This window comes from Salmo salar, chromosome ssa03, assembly GCF_905237065.1.
Source record: "Salmo salar chromosome ssa03, Ssal_v3.1, whole genome shotgun sequence".
Classification (NCBI taxonomy): Eukaryota; Metazoa; Chordata; class Actinopteri; order Salmoniformes; family Salmonidae; genus Salmo; species Salmo salar.
This window is the reverse complement of record NC_059444.1, coordinates 39,392,951-39,414,668: the sequence shown is the minus strand read 5'-3', so window position 1 is coordinate 39,414,668 and position 21,718 is coordinate 39,392,951. Positions and strand designations below refer to the sequence as shown.

The following is a 21,718-nucleotide window of genomic DNA, read 5'->3' as shown; positions in this document are numbered from 1 at the left end:
GCCTTTTATGCTCGCTTCGAGGCAAGCAACACTGAAACATGCATGAGAGCACCAGTTGTTCTGGATGACTGTGTGATAATGCTCTCAGTAGCTGATGTGAGCAAGACCTGTAAACAGGTCAATATTCACAAAGCCGCGGGGTCAGATGGAATACCAGGACATGTACTCAAAGCATGCGCGGACCAACTGGCAAGTGTCTTCACTGACATTTTCAACCTCTCCCTGTAATACCTACATGTTTCAAGCAGACCCCCATAGTCCCTGTGCCCAAGGAATGGAAGGTAACCTGCCTAAATGATTACCGCCCCGTAGCACCCACGTCGGTTGCCATGAAGTGCTTTGAAAGGCTGGTCATGGCTTACATCAACAGCATCCTCGGATGCCCTAGACCCACTCCAATTCGCATACCACCCCAACAGATCCACAGATGACGCCATCTCAATCGCACTCCACACTGCCCTTTCCCACCTGGACAAAAGAACACCTACACTAGTGCTCAAAAGTTTGGGGTCACTTAGAAATTTTTTGTCAGTTAAAATAACATAGTATATGTTGTAAATGACTATTGTAGCTGGAAACAGCAGATTTTTTATGGAATATCTACATAGGCGTACAGAGGCCCATTATCAGCAACCATCACTCCTGTGTTCCAATGGCACATTGTGTTAGCTAATCCAAGTTTATCATTTTTAAAGGCTAATTGATCATTAGAAAACCATTTTGCAATTATGCTAGCACAGCTGAAAGATGTTGTACTGCTTAAAAAAGCAACAAAACTGGCTTTCTTGAGTATCTGGAGCATCAGCATTTGTGGGTTCGATTACAGGCTCAAAATGTCCAGAAACAAAGAACTTTCTTCTGAAACTTATCAGTCCAGTCTTGTTCTGAGAAATGAAGGCTATTCCATGCGAGAAAATGCCAAGAAACTGAAGATCTGGTACAAAGCTATCTACTACTCCCTTCACAGAACAGCGTAAACTGGCTCTAACCAGAATAGATCGAGGAGTGGGAGGCCCCGATGCACAACTGAGCAAGAGGACAAGTACATTAGAGTGTCTAGTTTGAGAAACAGACGCCTCACAAGTCCTCAACTGGCAACTTCATTAAATAGTACCTGCAAACACCAGTCTCAACGTCAACAGTGAAGTTGGCCTTCTAGGCAGAGTTGCAAAGAAAAAGCCATATCTCAGACTGGCCAATAAAAAGAAAAGATTAAGATGGGCAAAATAATTCAGACACTGGACAGAGGAACTCTGTCACCGACAACGATGAGACAGCCTATAGGTAGGTCAGAGACCTGGCAGTGTGGTGCCAGGACAACTACCTCTCCCTCAATGTGAGCAAGACAAAGGAGCTGATCGTGGACTACAGGAAAAGGCAGGCCGGACTGGCCCCCATTAACATCGACGGGGCTGTAGTGGAGCGGGTCGAGAGTTTTATGTTCTTTGGTGTCCACATCACCAACAAACTATCATGGGCCAAACACACCAAAACAGTCGTGAAGAGGGCACGACAACACCCTTTCCCCCACAGGAGACTGAAAAGATTTGGCATGGATCCCCAGATCCTCAAAAAGTTCTACAGCTGCACCATCGAGAGCATCCTGACCGGTTGTATCACCGCCTGGTATGGTAACTGCTCAGCATCTGATCATACGGCTCTACAGAGGGTAGCACATACAGTCCTGCACATCACTTGGGCCAAGCCGCCTGCCATCCATGACCTATATACTAGGCGGTGTCAGAGGAAAGCCCAAAAAATGGTCAAAGACTCCAGTCACCCAAGTCATAGACTGTTTTCTCTGCTACCGCACGGCAAGCGCTACCGGAGCGCCAAGTCTAGGACTAAAAGGCTCCTTAACAGCTTCTACCCCCAAGCCATAAGACTGCTGAACAATTAATCAAATGGCTTCCGGACCATTTACATTTACACCCCCACCCCCATTTGTTTTTTACACTGCTACTACTCGCTTTTTATTATCTATGCATAGTCACTTCACCCCTACCTACATGTACAAATTACCTCGACTAACCTGTACCCTCGCACATTGACTCGGTACCGGTAGCCCCTGTATATAGCCTCGTTATTGTTATTTTATTGTTACTTTTTATTATTTTTTACTTTAGTTTATTTGGTAAATATTTTCTTAACTCTTTCTTGAACTGCACTGTTTGTTAAGGTCTACACATGTTGTATTCGGCGCATGTGACAAATAAAGTTTGATTTGGAAGAACTGGGCCATTTTCAGCTTCCAGGAATTGTGTACAAATCGTTGCGATATGGGGCCGTGCATTATCATGCTGAAACATGATGTGATGGCGGCAGATGAATGGCACGACAATGGGCCTCATGATCTCGTCAGGATATCTCTGTGTATTCAAATTGCGATCGATAAAATGCAATTGTGTTCGATGTCCGTAGCTTATGCCTGCCAATACCATAACCCCACCATGGGGCACTCTGTTCACAACATTGACATCAGTAAACTGCTCGCCCAGACGACACCATCTGCCCGGTACAGTTGAAACCAGAATTCATCCGTGAAGAGCACACTTGTCCAGTGTGCCAGTGGCCATCGAAGGTGAGCATTTGCCCACTGAAGTCAATTACGACTCCAAACTGCAGTCAGGTCAAAACCCTGGTGAGGACGACGAGCACACAGATGAGCTTCCCTGCGACGGTTTCTGAGTTTGTGCAGAAATTCTTCAGTTGTGCAAACCCACAGTTTCATCAGCTGTCTTGGTGGCTGGTATCAGATATGATCCTGCAGGTGAACAAGGCGAATGTGGAGGTCCTGGACTGACGTGAAAAAATATAAACGCAACATGTTAAGTGCCGGTCCCATGTTTCTTGAGCTCAAATAAAAGATCCCAAAAATGTTCCATACGGAGCAAAATATTGTTTTGGAGTATTTCTGTAATAAAGCTCTTTCGTGGGGAAAAAACTAATTCTAATTGGCTACGCCCCTGCCCAGTCGTGAAATCCATAGATTAGAGACTAATTTATTTATTTCAATTGATGGATTTCCTTATTTGAACTGTAACACAAAATCTTTTAAATTGTTGCAAGTTGGATTTATATTTTTGTTCAGTATGTGAGAATATTTTTGGTTGACAAATCTTTACACAATTTCTGATATCACCTTTTATTTTCTTGTATTAGTAAAATATGCCTCTACTACCATTAATTCGTTAAACTTATTTGGATTTCTCGCTGACCAATATGGCTGCCATTTTCAACCCTTTCTGGAACTATGAGTCTATAGGCTGTCTGTGGTTGATGTACTATAGACAGCACACACACACACACACCATTGTTATACTACAATCAACTTTTGCATTGTTGTAAAAACAATTGTGATGCATACTGCCCATTTCAATTGGGGGTAAAAGGAAGAAAATACCATTTGTTTTCCGATAATGATCTTTATTTTTTCAGTTTTAAATAGGCAAAAAATAAAATACATGTAAATAAAATGAAAAGGTGATCGTCCATATAGCCACATGTGCATATCAGTAAGGGTACATGTTACTGTAAACCATCTCTGAAGCCCACCAGGTAGGATAAACTAGATCACGTTACCATCTTAAAATATAATTTTTCCTCATTCTTAAATATCCTGAGAAAGTTAAATTAAGCCAAATTAGAATAAAATGCAACATCCAATATTGCTGACACACACACACACACACCTGTTAGGAGATTCATGATAGCACCCCCCCAGCAGCACACACAAAATAAATAAGCAAAAACAAAAGTGGCTGCCATTTTCATTCCCAATTCCCACTGCTTGCTGACTGATACTGCCACAACATATTGAAGAGATACAATCTTCCTACAGAAACCCACCAACACCAACCCCAGGACATTTGAAAGCATTCTCTAACAAAGACTACAGGCATAATTCTCAATGAAAGGAGAATAAAAACTGCAAACATAGCTAATTATTAAGCCGCTAAACCCATACAGCTAACTTTTTTCTCCACCAAAGACTGGTTGAGGTCTCTGGCGCCATCCTGCTTCACAGAGGAGAACCTTGATGAGCAAAGGGTCTCCGAGATTCTGTCCAGACGCAGGAGAACGGGTTTCCGCAGCATCATTGGGCGCTTTAGAATCACACACTCCACTTTCAAACGACAGCCGTAACTATCTGAGGTGGTGTTCTCTAAGCCAGCGAAACACTGTTAAAATGTTCAAATTGGGTTTGGGCCACAGCTCAGGCTCAACCTGGGGCCCCCCAGACAGAAGTCATTAGCGTTTCCATGATCACAATTTTTTCTAAATTCAATCAAACCAGTATGGCGACAAGAGCAACGGTCCATCTAAGAGAAATTTAACGTGTCCAAGATGTCTGACATGCAGAAACACCCATGTTGCAAAATGTATCGTCCGTTTTCCCTCGCACAAAAATTTAAGGGTGGAGAGAACACAGAACCTCATCTTGAAGATAAATAGGTTCTGCTGTGTCAGTCACACAGATACCATGACAGGTGGAGAAGTCTTCAGTCACCTGTTCAGTCAATGACGTCTATAGGCGAGTGAACTAGAGAGGCGGCAAGTTGAAGGGAAACTTAACAAGTGAGAGATCTACCTTATGGGCCTGATTTACCAAGTGTTTTCACCAGCGCAATGTTGACACCTGTTTTTTTTTTTTTAAACAGGTAGTCAAACAAGGACAAAAGGTAGCATGTCATTTTTTGCTTTATTTTAGTCAATCCTTTCAGAAAATAACAGGTGCAGCCTTTGCACTGGTAGAAAACTGAGCACATCAGGCCCAGCCTAAGTGTTCTTGGATTCTGAGAAGAAACTGAGGGGGAGAACCACTTGCCATCTGTGGATAGAAAAAGTGAGAGGTTTAAAATATGTGAAGTAGTCCTTTCAGAACTGTCTCTCCTATGGGAGGAGAGGTCAGGGAGCGCATGCGTCAGCCGTCCAGGTTCACATTTGGGACGCGTCACGACTCCTCTGTCCCAGAGTCATCTTCATCGTAGCAGCAGTCGTCTTCATCCTCCAGATCCTCATCGTCATAGTAATCGTCATAGAAGAGGTCGGAGCCCTCGTCAGGTGGAGGGGCGCGAGTGCGGACACAGTATTCGGCCAGTGTGGTGGGGACCTTCACCCCGTCGCGTTCCGCCTCAGCCTTAGTGGCCAACACCTGCTTCCTGAGAGACAGTGAGAGAGGGTGAATAAGTGTGTATGCTGTACTCTCTGTCCTTGCGGTATGTATACATACTACACTCTGTCCTTTGTGTGTGTACCTACCGAATGATCTCTGCGTACTCTCTGTCCTTGCCCTTGCTGTCTCTCCACTTGCGGTACATGACGGAGGCATCCACATTGGCCGGGGAGAAGGTGTTGGGCTCGTTCAGCAGAGAGATGACACTCAGAAGGATGGTCCTACAGGAGCCACACAGAGGGTTTAATGTCAGAAAGAAGCACCAAGCAGTTTCTATCAAAGTAAGCTGGTTGACCCATTGACCCTGCTTTGTGGGATACAGGCTAGGATATTTCTGCAAAGTACGATTTCTGAAATGTGTCAGCCTGTCGATGTTGATATAAACCTAAAATGGTGCTGGTAAAAAGAAGACCTACAACTTCTTAAATTAGAACTGACAAACATGACTTATAGTATTCCACGTAACTGGGTCAGACAGAAAATAAACCAAAGTGTAACAGGAAGTCCTGGAGAGGTTCCACTGAAGCCAGATGGACATGTGTCATGTGATCTGAGTATGAGTGACTAAGCACAATGGGAGAGAGCGGGGCATAGAGGAGAGGGACAGAGAAAGAGGGGATGAAAAGGGAGCGTGATAGATAGAAGGGAGAGTGATATAGTAAGCAGAGGGAGAGCAGGGGTGTATTAATTCCGTCGATTCTGTTGGAAAACGTTTCTTAAACGGAAGCAAACCAAATGAAACAGGGAGGGACCTACCTGAATTTGTCAAATAAAAACTCTCGTTTTGCAACGGTTTGGTAATGGGAGAAGGTCACAGAGGAAAAAATGAAGCAAAAGGGAAGGAAAGGGTACAGAGAGAAGGGGATGGATGTGGGGTTAGAGAACATGCTGAGATGTGTACCTAACATTCTGGGTAGGGTTCCACCTCTCAGAGGGCAGCTCCCCACTCTGAGGGTCATCAACTGGAGGGTGCAGAATGGATATACACACGTCCCCATTCTAACACAAGGGAGAGGCTAAAATTAATACACAAACAAGTTAATGTTCACAGATTGCAGGTGTGACTAGGATTAGGCCACATAAAAAGATGGGAGAGAAATGTAGATTAACACCACAAAATTTGTCTGAAAATTAATTACACGGAGTAATTAATTGGCCCAGCGGTCTAAGGCACTGCATCTCAGTGCAAGAGGCGTCACTGCAGTCCCTGGTTCGAATCTAGGCTGAGTTCAGGTTTGGCTGTCATTGTAAATAAGAATTTGTTCTTAACTGACTTGCCTAGTTTAATAAAGGTTACACAATGTATTTTTCTAGAATTGGGTCAGTGATCTCTTCTTACCTCATAGATGTTGGGGTGCCACATCTTGGTGAGGAAACGGAAAGCAGGTGGTGAATAGGGGTAGTCAATGGGGAACTTGATACGAGCCTGTGGGACACAGGGAGAGAAGCAAATATGTCAGCAACATGTCCTAACATGCGTCTCTGGGGCCTAAACTACCTAACCGGATTCAATAGTAATCCTGATGTTGCAACCCAGTGCTGTGTAGACCATACTAGAGAGCAACAACAGCGTGACCCAGAAACAAGTTTGACACTAAACAGTACTGCTTGTCACTGCAGGCTGCATCAATAGAATGCAGATGCGATGTTCCGTTAATAGTAGGCCCGTGAAAAACGTAAGACAACAATGTAGATGTCCATTAGTAATGGTGGCTAGCAAGCAAACAAAATACATTTGGAAAATAGCATTTGTGTATGTAACATATTTGCAAAACAAGCTGACATACCTATGCGTCGAACTTACCTTGAAATACCCTCCTTCATAGTGAGTGTTAGGAGGTCCAAAAATGGCCACTTCCCAATTGTATAAATCTGCCTCGTCCACCAATGTTATTCTGAAGCCCTCGACTGGCTCCTCTTGAAGGCTCTTCATTTCTAACATTAATGCTTTCTGTGAGCTTGCTACGTGAGTAGGACCATGTTGCGCCATGGTAAAATAGCAAACTACCTAATCTAGTTACCCTCGTTGTTTACTCGAACACACGTAACAACCTAGCTAGCCACCTGATTCTGCAAAACAAAACAAAAAACGTTTTCTTTGTTGCGATTTCGCGATGCGGACAAATGCTAGTTAGCTAACCTTTATTTTGCTTCAGGTGGATGGATTTGTTGTGAAACCGCGCAATATGTTTTATCTGGCTAATTATCTTTATAAAATAGCTGAATTTAGAAAAACCTATACTAAAAATAAATGTTTTGGTATTTCAGTAGTTAGGCTCACCGACCGAGCTGACTGCCGTGGAGCTAGCTAGTAGTTAGCATCTGGCGCAAGCTATTGATCAAATGAATATTTAAAAAAAAAAAAAAAAACGGTTACTTTGCTACTGATAGTTATACTAAATAATTATTTTTGGACCAGCCAAAGTCTATACAACATGAATAATTATTCACCAACGATATTTTTCAACTGCGAACGTCTGTGTCACTGCTGTCTAGCAATGTGAGGAGTGAAAGCAGTCTTCTCCTCTCAAAACGTTCAATAAGATTGCAGTGCTGTCTGGGAAATGAAGTTCCAATGAAACATAGAACTTAAACTTCTCATGTCAGCATTGCAAAAATTACCAAAAGGTTTCATGATATACATTTTATTCACCATGTTTATTGTACAAGTATTCCAATTAATTGTGTATAGCAATGTATTTACGACTCATTCATTATTTTCGAGGTTTTAAGAACTACACTCACTGCATTTCTGGAAAACAGTCAAATGGTGCGACGTTACAACACGAATGTTGTTTGTTTTGATGTGAAGTGCCTTGCTTGGCCTTTTCGATGTCAATTTATGTGTAAACTAAAATATTTCTATACGAACTACTTATAGATGGGATGTGGTGTGCGGATTTCATTGATCATGATAAAATACTTGAGAAAAGCGCAATCGTATTTCACCATCCCCCATTCTGCTCCAAAAGAAACGACCAATCAGTTTATAATATGACGCATTCAAACTGCGTCGGGGCTCAATGCAAGTCCCAGGGGTTGGCTTTAAATATACCTGAGAATTAAACAAATGTGAATAAAATCAATATAAAGGTTATTAGGAGAGAATCCCTTCGTGGTTTAAGTTAAATAATTATGTTTGTAATTTTCTTAATGTGTTTTTCCCCTGAAATACAATAAAGTTGTGTGCTGCGAACAAAAATAATTATACAGGTCCTATTTACGCGACCTAGAAGAGAACGGACCACAACAATTTGGCAACTCTTTTGCCATGGGTCCAAAAAAGCATCGTCGGTCCCGTTCTGGCTCTCGTAGTCGGAACCGGGATCGAAACAGGTCCAAAATAAGCAGATCACGATCACCCGAAGAGAAGAGAGGCCGGAGTCGGTCCATTGATCGGAACATAAAACCCCGGAGAATTGCGCGTTCTGAGAGCGGAAATTCGAACAGCAGTGGTGAATCTACGAGGCGACAAGGACAGCGGCCCCGTAGCAGAGACCATCCCGGATCGAGAAGCGACTCAGACAGCGACAAGAGACGTAAACTGAAGGGCAAATCAAAAGACAGATCCAGGTAAACATTACAGGTTAAGCTATATGAAATAAAAATGTACTGTGTATGTAGTTAGCAAAAAATGACCCACATACTGTATCTGCAACAAACATTTAACATTTAACATTTAAGTCATTTAGCAGACGCTCTTATCCAGAGCGACTTACAAATTGGTGCATTCACCTTATAATATCCAGTGGAACAACCACTTTACAATAGTGCATCTAAATCTTTTAAGGGGGGGTTAGAAGGATTACTTTATCCTATCCCAGGTATTCCTTAAAGAGGTGGGGTTTCAGGTGTCTCCGGAAGGTGGTGATTGACTCCGCTGTCCTGGCGTCATGAGGGAGCTTGTTCCACCATTGGGGTGCCAGAGCAGCGAACAGTTTTGACTGGGCTGAGCGGGAACTGTGCTTCCTCAGAGGTAGGGAGGCGAGCAGGCCAGAGGTGGATGAACGCAGTGCCCTTGTTTGGGTGTAGGGCCTGATCAGAGCCTGAAGGTACGGAGGTGCCGTTCCCCTCACAGCTCCGTAGGCAAGCACCATGGTCTTGTAGCGGATGCGAGCTTCAACTGGAAGCCAGTGGAGAGAGCGGAGGAGCGGGGTGACGTGAGAGAACTTGGGAAGGTTGAACACCAGACGGGCTGCGGCGTTCTGGATGAGTTGTAGGGGTTTAATGGCACAGGCAGGGAGCCCAACCAACAACGAGTTGCAATAATCCAGACGGGAGATGACAAGTGCCTGGATTAGGACCTGCGCCGCTTCCTGTGTGAGGCAGGGTCGTACTCTGCGAATGTTGTAGAGCATGAACCTACAGGATCGGGTCACCGCCTTGATGTTAGTGGAGAGCGACAGGGTGTTGCCCAGGGTCACGCCGAGGCTCTTAGCACTCTGGGAGGAGGACACAAGGGAGTTGTCAACCGTGATGGCGAGATCATGGAACGGGCAGTCCTTCCCCGGGAGGAAGAGCAGCTCCGTCTTGCCGAGGTTCAGCTTGAGGTGGTGATCCGTCATCCACACTGATATGTCTGCCAGACATGCAGAGATGCGATTCGCCACCTGGTTGTCAGAAGGGGGAAAGGAGAAGATTAATTGTGTGTCATCTGCATAGCAATGATATGAGAGACCATGTGAGGATATGACAGAGCCAAGTGACTTGGTGTATAGCGAGAATAGGAGTGGGCCTAGAACAGAGCCCTGGGGGACACCAGTGGTGAGAGCACGTGGTGCGGAGACAGATTCTCGCCACGCCACCTGGTAGGAGCGACCTGTCAGGTAGGACGCAATCCAAGCGTGGGCCGCGCCGGAGATGCCCAGCTCGGAGAGGGTGGAGAGGAGGATCTGATGGTTCACGGTATCAAAGGCAGCAGATAGGTCTAGAAGGATGAGAGCAGAGGAGAGAGAGTTAGCTTTAGCAGTGCGGAGAGCCTCCGTGACACAGAGAAGAGTAGTCTCAGTTGAATGCCCAGTCTTGAAACCTGACTGATTAGGATCAAGAAGGTCATTCTGAGAGAGATAGCAAGAGAGCTGGCCAAGGACGGCACGTTCAAGAGTTTTGGAGAGAAAGGAAAGAAGGGATACTGGTCTGTAGTTGTTGACATCGGAGGGATCGAGAGTAGGTTTTTTCAGAAGGGGTGCAACTCTCGCTCTCTTGAAGACGGAAGGGACGTAGCCAGCGGTCAAGGATGAGTTGATGAGCGAGGTGAGGTAGGGGAGAAGGTCTCCGGAAATGGTCTGGAGAAGAGAGGAGGGGATAGGGTCAAGTGGGCAGGTTGTTGGGCGGCCGGCCGTCACAAGACGCGAGATTTCATCTGGAGAGAGAGGGGAGAAAGAGGTCAAAGCACAGGGTAGCGCAGTGTGAGCAGGACCAGCGGTGTCGTTTGACTTAGCAAACGAGGATCGGATGTCATCAACCTTCTTTTCAAAATGGTTGACTAAGCCATCCGCAGAGGGGGGGGATTCAGGAGCGAGGAGAAGGTAGCAAAGCGCTTCCTAGGGTTAGAGGCAGATGCTTGGAGTTTAGAGTGGTAGAAAGTGGCTTTAGCAGCAGAGACAGAAGAGGAAAATGTAGAGAGGAGGAGTGAAAGGATGCCAGGTCCGCAGGGAGGCGAGTTTTCCTCCATTTCCGCTCGGCTGCCCGGAGCCCTGTCCTGTGAGCTCGCAGTGAGTTGTCGAGCCACGGAGCAGGAGGGGAGGACCGAGCCGGCCTGGAGGATAGGGGACAGAGGAAATCAAAGGATGCAGAGAGGGAGGAGAGGAGGGTTGAGGAGGCAGAATCAGGAGATAGGTTGGAGAAGGTTTGAGCAGAGGGAAGAGATGATAGGATGGAAGAGGAGAGAGTAGCGGGAGAGAGAGAGCGAAGGTTGGGACAGCGCAATACCATCCGAGTAGGGGCAGAGTGAGAAGTGTTGGATGAGAGCGAGAGGGAAAAGGATACAAGGTAGTGGTCGGAGACTTGGAGGGGAGTTGCAATGAGATTAGTGGAAGAACAGCATCTAGTAAAGATGAGGTCAAGCGTATTGCCTGCCTTGTGAGTAGGGGGGGAAGGTGAGAGGGTGAGGTCAAAAGAGGAGAGGAGTGGAAAGAAGGAGGCAGAGAGGAATGAGTCAAAGGTAGACGTGGGGAGGTTAAAGTCACCCAGAACTGTGAGAGGTGAGCCATCCTCAGGAAAGGAACTTATCAAGGCGTCAAGCTCATTGATGAACTCTCCAAGGGAACCTGGAGGGCGATAAATGATAAGGATGTTAAGCTTGAAAGGGCTGGTAACTGTGACAGCATGGAATTCAAATGAGGAGATAGACAGATGGGTCAGGGGAGAAAGAGAGAATGTCCACTTGGGAGAGATGAGGATTCCAGTGCCACCACCCCGCTGGCTCGATGCTCTAGGGGTATGCGAGAACACGTAGTCAGACGAGGAGAGAGCAGTAGGAGTAGCAGTGTTATCTGTGGTAATCCATGTTTCCGTCAGCGCCAGGAAGTCTAGGGACTGGAGGGTAGCATAGGCTGAGATGAACTCAGCCTTGTTGGCCACAGACCGGCAGTTCCAGAGGCTGCCGGAGACCTGGAACTCCACGTGGGTCGTGCGCGCTGGGACCACCAGGTTAGAGTGGCAGCGGCCACGCGGTGTGGAGCGTTTGTATGGCCTGTGCAGAGGGGAGAGAACAGGGATAGACAGACACATAGTAGACAAGCTACAGAAGAGGCTACGCTAATGCAAAGGAGATTGGAATGACAAGTGGACTACACGTCTCGAATGTTCAGAAAGTTAAGCTTACGTTGCAAAAATCTTATTGACTAAAATGACGAAAATGATACAGTACTGCTGGCTGGTGGAGTAGGCTAGCTAGCAGTGGCTGCGTTGTTGACTTTGAACGTGTAGCTGGCTAGGTAACCTCGATAGTTTCAGTACTACACCTTGTCATGATACAAAGCAACTTTGTAGCTAGCTAGCTAACATAACACTAATCAAGACGTTCCTTGTAATGTATTTAGTTTCTACAATGCTGCTCATCGGTAATAGTTGGCTGGGTTAGGAAAAATGGCGTCGCGGGGGACGGAAATAGCTGGCTAGCTAACCTCGATGGCTGGCTAGCTAACCTCGGTAATTACTAAACTACACAATTATCAAGCTATGACAAAGACAACTAAGTAGCTAGCTAGCTAACACTGCACTAGTCAAATCTAAACGTTTTTCTATCCATCAGGTCTGACTCAGATGATCCAAAGGGGAGGAACAAAAGAGAGAAAAAGAAGAGCAGAAGAGAAGACAAAGGAGAGAAGATGATTGGCAGGAGCCAGTCCCAGTCTGACTCAGGGTCTAGTGCAGACCGGAAGAGATCGAGGGACAGGGGGAACAATGACCGGGAGAGGAGATGGCGGAGGAGTGCAGACAGAGGGAGCAGAAGCCCCAGCAGAGAAAGGGAACGACAGATGCGGGAGAGAACAAGGGACAGGGAGAGAATGAGAAGCCGAGACAAGGACCCAAGCCAATTTAAGGAGAAAAGTCGAGACAGAGAAAGAAGCAGCCGGAGGAGTGAAGACCGTGGGAGGAGAGAAGGAAGCAGAGGGAAGGACCAAAGGTACAAAGAGCGTAATAGACGTCGCTCTGGATCCTCTGACTCGTCTAAGAGCTCTGGGTCGGATGGCGGGGCCCGTGGAGGCAGCCCGGGGTCTGGAGAGGCCGGTCCCTCGGTACGAGATGAGAAGAAGAACCAGAGAGAGATGCTGAAGGCCCTGGAGACCCCAGAGGAGAAGAGGGCCAGACGACTGGCCAAGAAGGAGGCCAAGGAGAGGAAGAAGAGAGAAAAGATGGGCTGGAGTGAGGAGTACATGGGCTACACCAATGCAGACAACCCCTTCGGTGACAACAACCTGCTGGGCACCTTCAAATGGCAGAAGGTACGACCGGGAGAGGAGAATGAGCACTTGAGAAATGGGTGTATATGGGACTATCAACCTCCTGCTTTTAGAAGTGCAGTGGTTATCAGACCTAGCCTAAACAGCAGACTGATACAATGGTTACTCCATGAATATCAGTCTGAATGAAGTCGCTGTAAAATAAAATGCAATAGTCTCTACAAGGCAGAATTTTTAAATAAAATATTTATACTTATTTTACCGGTTGTACATGCTGTTGGTCCTGTTGGCGGTAGGAGGTGGAGATAAGGTTTCCACAGAAAAGTGTTTACCTGACTTTTTGTGGCGCCGATAGGTTCTGTCACTTGTATTATCAATCTGTTGTCACATTACACGTGATGCACAATTTGTAAACAATAGCCGAAACACGTTTCCTCGCAATCAGCTGGAAGTGTTTGCCATTCGGTTAGGCTCGGCCGTATTGTGCATCAATATGTCCATTTGTCACGTGCTAATTGCATCAGTATTGAAAATAAAAACTGGAAATACAAATGATCTACAGAACAGCGTACTGAAGGTTGGGTTGATAACATTATTCTGTTGGTATTTTGTCTCACATTCCTACCAGTGAAATGAACAACCACACGGATAACCAGTAAAGTATACTTTTATTCAGCATTGTGGCTTGTATAGGTCATGAAATGAAACTTTCCTGATCGAAATGCTCATTTCTGCCCGACTTTGAATTATATTCAATTCAACGTCAGGTCTTCAGGCTTCATCAGACAAGGCTCTGAGGAATTTGTGTATTTCTGTATGTTGTGGTCAGGCTCTGGACAGGAAGGGCATTGGCCATCTGGGTGAGAAGGACCTGAAGGACAGGAACAAACGTATCCAGGAGGAGAATCGCAGAGAACTGCAGAAGGTATGCTTCTATGCAACACAAGTTTTCTGGGTCTGCATAATAAATCAAGGATAGTTCAAATCGCTGTTAAATTAAGTCCACAGAAGTAACAAGTAATGGTAGACCTACCAATTAGTTATAGTGATTTTACTGATATCAATTTTGTTAATGAATTATTATGTGATTAAAACTCATAATTCCGTGACCAAATTGGCAAAGGAATTACCAAAGAATCTGTAACGGAATTACTGCAACTGAATTGGCTACAATGGGAAATCATAATAGTCACCTGCTTTGGTCACCTGGTACTGTCCTCTCTTCCACTGACATACTGTTATGTTCAGCTCATAACTGTTTTCTTTGTCTTTCTTGTGGTCAAACCCAGTGTTAAAACAGTCTGAGTCTGGACAACCCCTCTCTCTTTCTCTCTAGTTAATGTCACCTCTCCCAGGTCTTACTGACACTTTCCTATGAGCCCCCTCTCTTTCCATGGACACTGGACATCCATGGACTTTTAAAAGTAGTTGAACTGAATCTATCATAGACGTATGTTTCATAAGTTTGGATAGCACAGTACTGAGTACAGTACTGTACATTGAGTGGAGCGCAGTAGAGTGTACTAAACTGTAAGAAACGTCCCTTTTTCAAGACACTGTCTTTCAAAGATGATTCGTAAAAATCCAAATATCTTCACAGATCTTCATTGTAAAGGGTTTAAACTCTGTTTCCCATGCTTGTTCAATGAACCATATTCAATTAATGAACATGCACCTGTGGATCGGTCGTTAAGACACTAACAGCTTACAGACGGTAGGCAATTAAGGTCACCGTTTTGAAACCTTAGGACACTAAAGAGGCCTTTCTACTCTGAAAACACCAAAAGAAAGATGCCCAGGGTCCCTGCTCATCTGCATGAACGTGCCTTAGCCATGCTGCAAGGAGGCATGAGGACTGCAGATGTAGCCAGGGCAATAAATTGCAATGTCTGTACTGTGAGATGCCTAAGACAGCGCTACAGGCAGACAGGACGGACAGGTGATTGTCCTCGCAGTGGCAGACCATGTGTAACAACACCTGCACAGGATCGGTACATCCGAACATCACACCTGCAGGACAGGTACAGGATGGCAACAACAACTGCCCGAGTCACACCAGGAACGCACAATCCCTCCATCAGTGCTCAGACTGTCCGCAATAGGCTGAGAGAGGCTGGACTGAGGGTCCTCACCAGACATCACCGGAAACAATGTTGCCTATGGGCACAAACCTACCGTCGCTGGACCGGACAGGACTGGGCTCTTCACTGACGAGTCGCGGTTTTGTCTCACCAGGGGTGATGGTCGGATTCGCGTTTATTGTCGAAGGAATGAGAGTTACACCGAGGCCTGTACTCTGGAGCAGGATCGATTTGGAGGTAGAGGGTCCGTCATGGTCTGGGGCGGTGTGTCACAGCATCATCGGACTGCCTGCAATGACAACAAGCTCAATCTCAACGCTGTGCGTTACAGGGAAGACATCCTCCTCCCTCGTGGTACCCTTCCTGCAGGCTCATCCTGACATGACCCTCCAGCATGACAATGCCACCAGCCACACTGGTCGTTCTGTGCGTGATTTCCTGCAAGACAGGAATGTCAGTGTTCTGCCATGGCCAGCAAAGAGCCCGGATCTCAATCCCATTGAGCACGTCTGGGACCTGTTGGATCGGAGGGTGAGGGCTAGGGCCATTCCCCCCAGAAATATCCGGGAACTTGCAGGTGCCTTGGTGGAATAGTGGGGTAACATCTCACAGCAAGAACTGGCATATCTGGTGTAGTCCATGAGGAGGAGATGCACTGCAGTAATTAATGCAGCTGGTGGCCACACCAGATACTGACTGTTACTTTTGATTTTGACCCCCTCTTTGTTCAGGGACACATTATTCCATTTCTGTTAGTCACATGTCTGTGTAACTTGTTCAATTTATGTCTCAGTTGAGGAATCTTGTTATGTTCATACAAATATTTACATATGTTAAGTTTGCTGAAAATTAACAGAGTTGACAGTGAGAGGACGTTTCTTTTTTTTGCTGAGTATATATTGTACTGAACTATACTCTACTGTACTAAACTCTACTGTACTGAACTCAGCTGCGCTGTATTGTACTGCATTGTATTCTACTGTGATGTCCAAACTTCTGAAACTGTGCTGTAAATGACATTCGTATCCATATTTATGCATTTCTGTGTAGTACAGATCAGGGACCCATGATGTAATTCTGTTACCGTAATACCGGCACCGGGTATAACTTCACTTCAATAACCAAAAGAGATAATTTCAAACGCAAGGTGCCATGTCATAGTTGATAGCAGACATCTTTTAATCTTAATTCGGAGAAGATATTTAACATCATTTTTGAAAAATGTTAGTCGCAAAAAAACCCTTAGGGTTACATCTGCACAATTCTTCCACCAAACTTGTTTTTGTTCATTTTTTCAGTGGAAATTGTTAAAAGTAGCCCTTGTGCATAGAGTTGTGGTTTGAAAATCTTTTAAATCAATGTAGTTTTAACACAAAATGGGACCATATAAACCCCAAAAGAGTGTTATATTTGACTCCAACGAAGTCATGCAATTTTACTGTAGGACAATGTGGAGTGAGAGAGAGAGAGAGAGAGAGAGAGAGAGAGAGAAAGCCATGCAAGAGCAGGACCTGTGTGTGTGTAATTGTGTTTGTGTGTCTGCCTGTGTTTAGGTGAAGCAGCTGCGTCTGGAGAGGGAGCGAGAGAAGGCCATGAGAGAGACCGAGCTGGAGATGCTGCAGAGAGAGAAGGAGGCAGAGCATTTCAAAACCTGGGCGGAACAAGAGGACAACTTTCACTTGCACCAGGCCAAGCTACGGTTAGTGGTGCCACCTTCATTACTGTCCCCCTGTAAACCCTGACCCTCAATAACCTTTCACATAGAGTGCATTCAGAAAGTATTCAGACCCCTTGACTTTTTCCACATTTTGTTACGTTACAGCCTTATTCTAAAATGTATTAAATTGTTTCTTTCCCTCATTAATCTACACACAATACCCCATAATGACAAAGCAAAACTGTGTTTTTTTTAAAAAAACCGTGCAAATATATTAAAAATGAAACTGAAATATTACATTTACATAAGTATTCAGACCCTTTACTCAGTACATTGTTGAAGCACCTTTGGCAGCGATCACAGCCTCGAGTCTTCTTGGTATGACGCTACAAGCTTGGCACACCTGTATTTGGGGAGTTTCTTCCATTCTTCTCTGCAGATCCTCTCAAGCTCTGTCAGGTTTGATGGGGAGCGTTGCTTCACAGCTATTTTCAGGTCTCTACAGAGATGTTCGATGGGGTTCAAGTCCGGGCTATGGCTGGGACACTCAAGGACATTCAGAGACTTGTCCCAAAGCCACTCCTGCGTTGTCTTGGCTGTGTGCTTAGGGTCGTTGTTCTGTTGGAAGGTGAACCTTCACCCCAGTCTGAGGTCCTGAGCGCTCTGGAGCAGGTTTTCAACAAGGATCTCTCTATACTTTGCTCCTTTCATCTTTCCCTCGATCCTGACTAGTCTCCCAGTCCCCGCCGGTGGGAAAAAAAAACATCCCCACAGCATGATGCTGTCACCACGTGATGCATGATACTGTCACCATCCTACACCCTAGGATGCCAGGTTTCCTCCAGACATGACCTTGACATTCAGGCCAAAGGGTTCAATCTTGGTTTCATCAGACCAGAGAATTTTGTTTCTCATGGTCAGAGTCCTTTAGGTGCCTTTTGGCAAACTCCAAGCGTGATATCATGTGCCTTTTATTGAGGAGTGGTTTCCATCTGGCCACTCTACCATAAAGGCCTGATTGGTGGAGTGCTGCAGAGGTGGTTGTCCTTCTGGAAGGTTCTTCCATCTCCACATAGGAACTCGAGAGCTCTGTTCGAGGGACCATCGGGATCTTGGTCACCTCCCTGACCAAGGCCATTCTCTAGGAAGAAAGAGTCTTGGTGGTTCCATACTTCTTCCACTTAAGAATGATGGAGGCCACTGTGTTCTTGGGGACCTTCAATGCTGCAGAAATGTTTTGGTACCCTTCCTCAGATCTGTGTCTCGTCACAATCCTGTCTCAGTTCTACGGACAATTCCTTCGACCTCATTGCTTGGTTGTTGCTCTGACATGCACTGTCAACTGTGGGACCTTATATAGACAGGCGTGTGCCTTTCCAAATCATGTCCAATCAATTGAATTTACCACAGGTGGACTCCAGTCAAGTTGTAGAAACATCTGAAGGATGATCACTGGAAAAAGGATGCACCTGAGCTCAATTTAGAGTCTCATAGCAAAGGGTCTGAATACTTTTTGTTGTTGTTTGGTGTGCTGATTGATGAGGATTTTTTTTATTTAATTCATTTTAGAGTAAGGCTAACCAAACAAAATGTGGAAAATGTCAAGGGGTCTGAATACTTTCCGAAGGCACTGTGGTTCCATTTACTCACTAAAAACAGCCTGGTCCAAAAACAACACCTCACTGCTCCGGTGTCTGCCGATGTGGATTTGTGTGTAGCCCTCTAACTAATAATTGTTTGTGTGTTTAGGTCTAAGATCCGTATCCGTGACGGCCGTGCTAAGCCCATAGACCTGTTGGCTAAGTACATCAGTGCTGAGGATGACGACCTGGCTGTGGAGATGCACGAACCTTACACCTTCCTCAACGGACTCACCGTCACTGACATGGATGACCTGCTTGAAGATATCAAGGTGTGTGTGTGTGTGTGTGTGCTTACTGTCTTTCTAGAACAAATGGAGCTTGTTGGTTGAGAAATTGTGGTGTGTAGAGGAAGAGAGTGTTTGTTTTTTGTGTGACCCTGTGTGTTTTCTCCGTAGGTATACATGGAGCTGGAGCAGGGGAAGAATGTAGACTTCTGGAGGGATATGACCACCATCACAGAGGATGAGATCAGCAAGCTCCGGAAACTGGAGGCATCTGGAAAAGGCCCAGGTGCACCACCTCAACCTCTCATAGGCCCAGCTACATGGACATCTCAGTATTGCTCTCTCTCGTTGGCCCATTTTCTGTCTTGGCTGTCCACCATCAACCTCTATACTTTACGCCTAGGCATTTCTCCCCTTGTCTCTTTCTCCTAGGGTGTGTCGGAAATGGCACCCTGGTTAAAAGTAGTGTAATATATAATTAGGGCATAGGGTGCCATTCCTGGTGCAGCCCTGGTCTGTCTCGTGATGTTTAGTTGACTGTCTCTCTGTGCTCCAGGTGACCGTCGTGATGGCATTAACACGTCAGTGAGCACCGATGTTCAGATAGTGTTTAAGGGAAAGACGTACAGCCAGCTCCAGGCGCTGAATCTCAACATCGAGACTAAGATCCGAGCTGGGGGATCCAACCTGGATATAGGTTACTGGGAGAGTCTGATGCAGCAAGTCAGGGTCTTCATGGGCCGAGCACGGTGAGGACCAGTTGATTGTGTGTAGAGCATGGTGCTTGCAATGCCAGGGTTGTGGGTTTGATTACCACGGGGGACCAGTACAGGCAAAAGTACAGACATATCCACTTGCTACCGTATGCCGCTCGGGATAAGAGTGTCTGTTAAATGACTAAAATGAAGAGAAAAAAAAATCTAAAGTCAACCCCTATCTGTGTTGTAGGTTGAGAGAGAGGCACCAGGACGTGTTGCGTCAGAAGCTGTTCAAGCTGAAACAGGAGCAGGGAGTGGAGAGTGAGCCTCTCTTCCCAATCATCAAAGAGGAGCCTGAGGACGAGGCTGTGTGAGTACACGCACGCACACCGTCATCCTCTTTCTACATGCGCGCGCGCACACACACACACGCACGCTCAGGTACACAAGGTTTGACCTCTGCCTCCTCTGTTTCTCATTCACAGGACCGAGAGCGAGAAAGACACTCCCTCAGAGGTGCCTGGCCCCTCCTCTTCCTCCCCTTCCATCAATCAAAAGAGAGATGCAGAGGAGAAGGATGAGCAAGTGGCGGGCCCATCCACGGAGGGAGACGGGGAGAAAGAGGGAGAGGGGGATGGAGAGGAGAAGGGTGAGGTGGTAGAGGCTGTTCTGACGGAGGAGGATTTGATCCAGCAGAGCCAGGCGGAGTATGACTCTGGCCGTTACAGTCCCACACTGCTGCTGCCCTCAGAGCTACCGCTGGACACACACACCATCACACCTGACGAAGACACACACAAACTACACCTCTCACGCAGACAGCTCGCCGTCACAGGTAAGAGGCTTTACACACCCATATTCATACATGCACAAAAACGCTCAGACATTCTTACAAGGCCTATCTCTACCCATCATCCTATTAATCAATCTTTCTCTTTTTGCTCACCCCTTGTTCTCCAGGTGATGCCAATGAGAATGCAGAGGATGAGTTTGTGCGTCGCGCCAAACAGGGCATGGGCGGGGACGAGGCTCAGTTTAGCGTAGAGCTTCCCCTCACAGGGAAGATGTACCTGTGGGCTGATAAATACCGTCCCCGGAAACCTCGCTTCTTCAACAGGGTCCACACAGGCTTCGAGTGGAACAAATATAACCAGACCCATTATGACTTCGACAACCCTCCGCCAAAGATCGTCCAGGGCTATAAGTTCAACATCTTCTACCCGGACCTGATCAACAAACGTTCCACACCGCAGTACTTCCTAGAACCCAGTCCCGACAACAAGGACTTTGGGGTTCTGCGGTTCCATGCGGGGCCGCCATACGAGGACATTGCCTTTAAGATCGTTAACCGCGAGTGGGAGTACTCTCACCGCCACGGGTTCCGTTGTCAGTTTGCCAACGGGATCTTCCAGCTGTGGTTCCACTTCAAGAGGTACCGCTACAGAAGATAGAACCAGCTGAGTTTAGAACCTCAACAGTCCAACACCAGCCTTGGGCCTGGACCCCAATCCGGACCAGGAAACTCACACTGCCAGGTTTTAACCATAGAAATGGAATGTATAGATCAGACATCACATCAGTTGGGATCATCAGTAAGGTTAATATGTGTTCTAGCGGTTAATGTTTAGTCTGAAGGCCCCCCCCCCAAAAAAAAACACACTTTGGATGTACTGTGTTTTTATTGGTTATCTTAGTGTTAACCTTTCTTCTTGTATTACTACAGCAGCCCTGCCCCTTCTGTTGTCACAAAGAATGGTTTGTATTTTAGTTTGATCAGATAAGCTTTCAATGAACCTGTCTCTGAAATTACATATTAAAGATTCTTTTCCTAGCTGACTTCCATTTGTTGCCATCAGAGCTGTGAGGTAAAACAGTCTAATAATAAAACATTTGACAAGATTTCAATTTTCCTAGGAGTGGCATTAACTATGTCTCATCAGTCAGGAAGAGGATGTCAACAAATCACAAGATAGTAAACTGTCCCTTTTACCATTGGCTAAGTGTAACGTTGACCTATTTTCAATCTTAGGAACAACAGCTGTTCGATTTAGGACTAATTAACCCCCAATGTTAGCACTTTCTTAGCAAGTCCACTCCTGCCCCAGATTGAAACCAGTCATGCCTGTTGACTATTCTATAGACACACACTGGAGATGACAAAAAAAGTTCAGGTAGAAAGAGTTTTAATGACGTAAACAACACTGATACAGTACAGTTAACAGGATCCTGAGAATGCAGTTTAGGCTAGTGGCCAATCCTCAAAAAAATGTATTTTGTTTTTTTTTAGATACTCCTACCTGAGGTATAACAAAGCACAACCATGTTTTTCCAT

The 21,718-nt window shown here is 45.8% G+C and overlaps 2 protein-coding genes across 2 annotated transcripts; one reads left to right on the top strand and one right to left on the bottom strand.

The window, feature by feature from the left end:
• Positions 1-3,409: 3,409 nt before the first annotated feature.
• Positions 3,410-7,640, bottom strand: ub2r1 (Ubiquitin-conjugating enzyme E2 R1). The gene is given in 5 exon segments (NM_001140115.1): positions 3,410-5,162; positions 5,263-5,397; positions 6,078-6,175; positions 6,516-6,602; positions 6,981-7,640. Coding segments are annotated over 5 exon segments (714 nt in total). The 5' UTR covers positions 7,167-7,640; the 3' UTR covers positions 3,410-4,954.
• A 754-nt stretch (positions 7,641-8,394) lies between these two features.
• LOC106600017 (cactin) lies at positions 8,395-21,217 on the top strand. Its single transcript, XM_014191352.2, has 10 exons — positions 8,395-8,749; positions 12,432-13,125; positions 13,913-14,008; positions 16,718-16,863; positions 18,571-18,733; positions 18,860-18,974; positions 19,245-19,437; positions 19,637-19,756; positions 19,872-20,221; positions 20,347-21,217. The coding sequence occupies exons 1-10, from the start codon at positions 8,448-8,450 to the stop codon at positions 20,835-20,837; spliced, it is 2,670 nt and encodes an 889-aa protein (XP_014046827.1). The 5' UTR covers positions 8,395-8,447; the 3' UTR covers positions 20,838-21,217.
• The last annotated feature ends 501 nt before the right edge of the window (positions 21,218-21,718 follow it).